Source organism: Pseudophryne corroboree, chromosome 4, assembly GCF_028390025.1.
Source record: "Pseudophryne corroboree isolate aPseCor3 chromosome 4, aPseCor3.hap2, whole genome shotgun sequence".
Lineage (NCBI taxonomy): Eukaryota > Metazoa > Chordata > Amphibia > Anura > Myobatrachidae > Pseudophryne > Pseudophryne corroboree.
In genome coordinates, this window is record NC_086447.1 from 352,079,031 (window position 1) to 352,083,140 (window position 4,110).

The 4,110-nt window shown below is 38.3% G+C and overlaps 1 protein-coding gene across 1 annotated transcript; it reads left to right on the plus strand.

The window, feature by feature from the left end:
• The first annotated feature begins 1,626 nt into the window (after window positions 1-1,626).
• On the plus strand, window positions 1,627-3,407 carry SST (somatostatin). The gene is made up of 2 exons (XM_063919640.1): window positions 1,627-1,847; window positions 3,027-3,407. Exons 1-2 carry the CDS (start codon window positions 1,713-1,715, stop codon window positions 3,237-3,239), a joined length of 348 nt encoding a protein of 115 aa, XP_063775710.1. The 5' UTR covers window positions 1,627-1,712; the 3' UTR covers window positions 3,240-3,407.
• The last annotated feature ends 703 nt before the right edge of the window (window positions 3,408-4,110 follow it).

Here is a 4,110-nt window from a genome sequence, read left to right on the forward strand (position 1 = left end):
ACACAGCACTAGTTAAAACTCGTATTCATTTTTTATATATCTGTAGTATCCTCTGTCACATCCTTGGTTCACAAGGAAAGGCTGCGATTAGCGTTCACAGGCAACATGCGTTTCAAACTGGTATTATTCCATACTGGCCCTCACCTGTATATGCAATGTACAATGATTTTCCTTAGGGCCACTTGATTGTACCAACTTGTTGAGCAGACACTGGATCATTATGCCAAAGGGAATTTTAATAGTTCATATCCGCTTAGATGAACTTTATAAGGAAAATGGAAATATGCAACAGGTTTGCTAACACATTTACTGTACGTCTTTAGGTAGCTACTGTATCTAGTAAAGTTAAGCATTGGTTTTAAAGATGAGTATGTATTTTAAAACTGGGTAGAATTCTAAGAATAGGAGCTCTCCAGAAAATGTAATTCACTATTCAGGATCTCCAGAAAAAGCCAATCACTATTCAAGATCTCCAGAAAAAGCCAATCACTAGTAAGGATCTCCAGAGAATACCAATCACTATTCAGTTTACACAACAGTGAAACACAAATGAGAGCAGGATAAGGCTAACTTCTTTTTCTGTACTATCACGTGGTCACATTTTTTGCATACATACCATTGTATAGAGTTAGACATGTATTCTTCTATTGTGTAAGCATTAACAGAACCTTTTAAAATTGTGATCACATCTTAATTTGTTTACACACACACACACACACACACACACACACACACACACACACACACACACACACACACACACACACACACACACACTTATTTTACCCTAACGTTTATTTTATTGGAAAAGGTGACATCAGTTATGGAACAGCAATACTAGCGCAGACAAGATCGGTGCTGGTACGCAGAAAGATAACATCCCTAATAGTGGACAAACTTCAAAATTAACGGAAACTGTTCTGTATGAAGCAACATTCAGGCATTTTCAGCTACTTATTCTTTGGCATTTAGAATACAGCGACTACTGTACCGTACTAAAATAACTCTTCAGTATACGAAAAACCCTAAACTTAAAGCAATAACTGTAGATGCGTTGAACTACTGTTAGAAAGAAGACTACACAACGGTGTTATACAGTAACGCTGACTTGATGTTTTATGATTTTTAGGTGGGTACTAGAAATGCTACATACTGTATATACCAATTAAGCCCAATCAGGGAAAGACCGGGAACGCAATTGCACTGTACAGTAAAATGAAGTTTACATAACACAAATATTTAAAATGTTTCCATACAAACTGGATAATCACGTTGCACTAATGATTACAGAGAAACAAAATGACACATGGTTACTTCCTAGAAGAATGAGAGCACAAGGTGGTGACACTGGCATTGATTGAATTAATAACCTGGTAACATATAGAAACCATTCATGATTCATTTATTTAGAAAGCTTATGCAAACAGTATACGTATAAAACTACAGGCATAATAAAATACACACAAAAAACCTTTCAGGTTCTTTTTCATCTCTGTGGTTTTAGTGATTTATCTACTTTGGGGTAATGGTGCGTAAAAGTGGTGGTTATCTCAGGGAAGAGAGGGGGAGGAGGGGGCTCTTCCTTCGCTGACGTCATAGGGAGAATTTAAAAGGGGGCTAAGGAGATCCCAGGAGCAGTAGAAGTAGACTCAGCAGGTTCCTAGCACTGATAGCTCGTTCTCTGCAATCAGCTTGAAGAAGTTACTGAAGAAATGCAGTCCTGCCGTGTGCGTTGTGCCCTGACCCTACTCTCACTGGCCTTGGCTGTCAGCTCCATCTCCGCTGCACCTACAGACCCGAGGCTCCGTCAGTTCCTGCAGAAATCACTGGCAGCAGCAGGGAAACAGGTAAGGAATGCTGATGCTTTCTATGTCTGACTTCTGACATTCACTCACAGTGCTAACATGCTAGGGAACTTTTAACGTTCTCATTTACAGGGCTCTATCTATATGGAAACTTTCCTTTGCTATACTGCATATGATGAAACGTTCTATCTATGCATTTCTGTATAGACTAGAGCAGTGGTTCTCAAACTCGGTCCTCAGGACCCCACACGGTTCACATTTTCCATGTCACCCAGCAGCTGCACTGTGTATCACCAACTGTCACATTTGAAAAATGTACAGGTGACCTGCAAAACATGAACCGTGTGGTGTCCTGAGGACCGAGTTTGAGAACCTGTGGACTGGAGTAATGCAGTCATCTACAGCTGTAAATAGCAGGTTATGAAACTTAACCTTAGCAGCTGCATCTTAGCACAACATCTTGGCTTCTGTTATATTTGTGCAGGGGTGACCTGCAAACATTCTAGAATATCCTTGAAAGTGATGACATTTTATTAAAACCCCTATCATTTTATGATGTCTGTAGAGTCGTGTGCTGTAATGTCAGGCTATGTGTAGACTCCAGCAGGGCTGAGCTGTCTGCGGTGCTGAACACACAATGCACTCAGCATGCCGTTAGCATGATTTGTTTTCGCTTGTAATCATATGAATTAACAACACTGGGGAAATGACTGTATGGGATGACATTTGTAGCAATTAGAACAGATGTTCCTTTCGCTGTTTTTCTATACAAAAGTAGAAAATGATCAGCTATGAAGTTAGGATTACTGCTAAACCACAAGTATATAGCAACGGTGGTTAAAAGTTCAGGCTTCTCGTCAGTTTCAGCACTTCGGACAGCTCCGGGTCTCTCAGTTGGAGCCCTGTCCATTCTATGGGGGAGATCATGTTGTAGTTGCAGTATAAACCAATGTATTAATGATCATATTGTTCCTCATTGCAGTTGTGCCATTCATACTGTACTTGTTAAATGTAGTAGTATGGTGCTTTATGGCAGTATACAAAAGAATAGTTTTTGGGAGATAGTGTCCACCTTCAGTTGTTTCCTAGGCACCTTAGTTTACAGGCTAGATTAAAAATATTGCTATCAATAATGTATTTTTTTATCTACTACATAGACATATTAGAATATTCCTATATTGAGTATTGGCGTATTAACACCTCTATTCCCTTTGCTTGCAGGAGTTGGCTAAGTACTTTCTGGCAGAATTGTTATCAGAACCATCCCAGACAGACAATGAAGCCTTGGAATCAGATGACCTGCCCAGAGGTGCTGAGCAAGATGAAGTAAGGTTGGATCTAGAAAGATCTGCAAACTCCAGTCCAGCTCTGGCGCCCAGAGAACGCAAAGCTGGATGCAAGAACTTCTTCTGGAAAACATTCACATCTTGTTAGCCTCCACCTGCCAAACTACCTTCTAGTCCTTTATTTTCCTACTCCTTAAATCCCAAATAAAGCCTTTGCCACACAAGCCGAAGACTGTAAATACCACACACAGTTATGGTGAATAAAAATGTTAATTTGGAGTTGTTTAATAAAACTTTTAGTTGAAATTGTAAATAATTTGCTTGAGTCATGATTTCTCAATAATTCTTAAGATACACATTTGTAATTCTTACATATTTTCTATTCTTAATGATATTTTGTTATAAAGTGTTTCAAATGATATATTTTAACTTTTGCCATTGACACAAACTGTCTTGAATTCCAATTTTTAAACTAAATTTCATAGGGGGTCTGTTCAAACTCGGTAATCATAAATGTGTTCCTTGCTCTGAAAAGTTCCATGTTCCTGGAAGAGAGGATATCGTTGCTAAGCCACTTAATTTATGGGGAAAACACCAGCAGTGTTGGACAGAACAACAAGCAGATTTGTACGATTTTCTAAAATGAAGACACAGTAATCATTTTACATTGTTTAAAGAGAGCAAATGGTTCAATCCTCTCCTTTGTTTATAAAATTTATTGTAAAGATTTAAATGATTTGTAGTCTTTTTCATAGAAACCCCAGTGGAAAAGAAGACTATAATGATATAATTACTCCATATAATATGTGGCTTGAACTTCTCTTCAGTGTGCTTATTCACTCTCTCAACATAATGGTAGAATTGAAAGTTTTCTTTCTTTTTTTCTAAAACACTTGAGTACTTAAATTCATACCTACAGTGTGATTAGCTGTTTAAAGGTAGACTCTGATAAAGTCTTCAGGTTCTTGAAGCAGTTATTGCCACAGATATGTCTGGATATATGCTTGGACCTGCAAAGT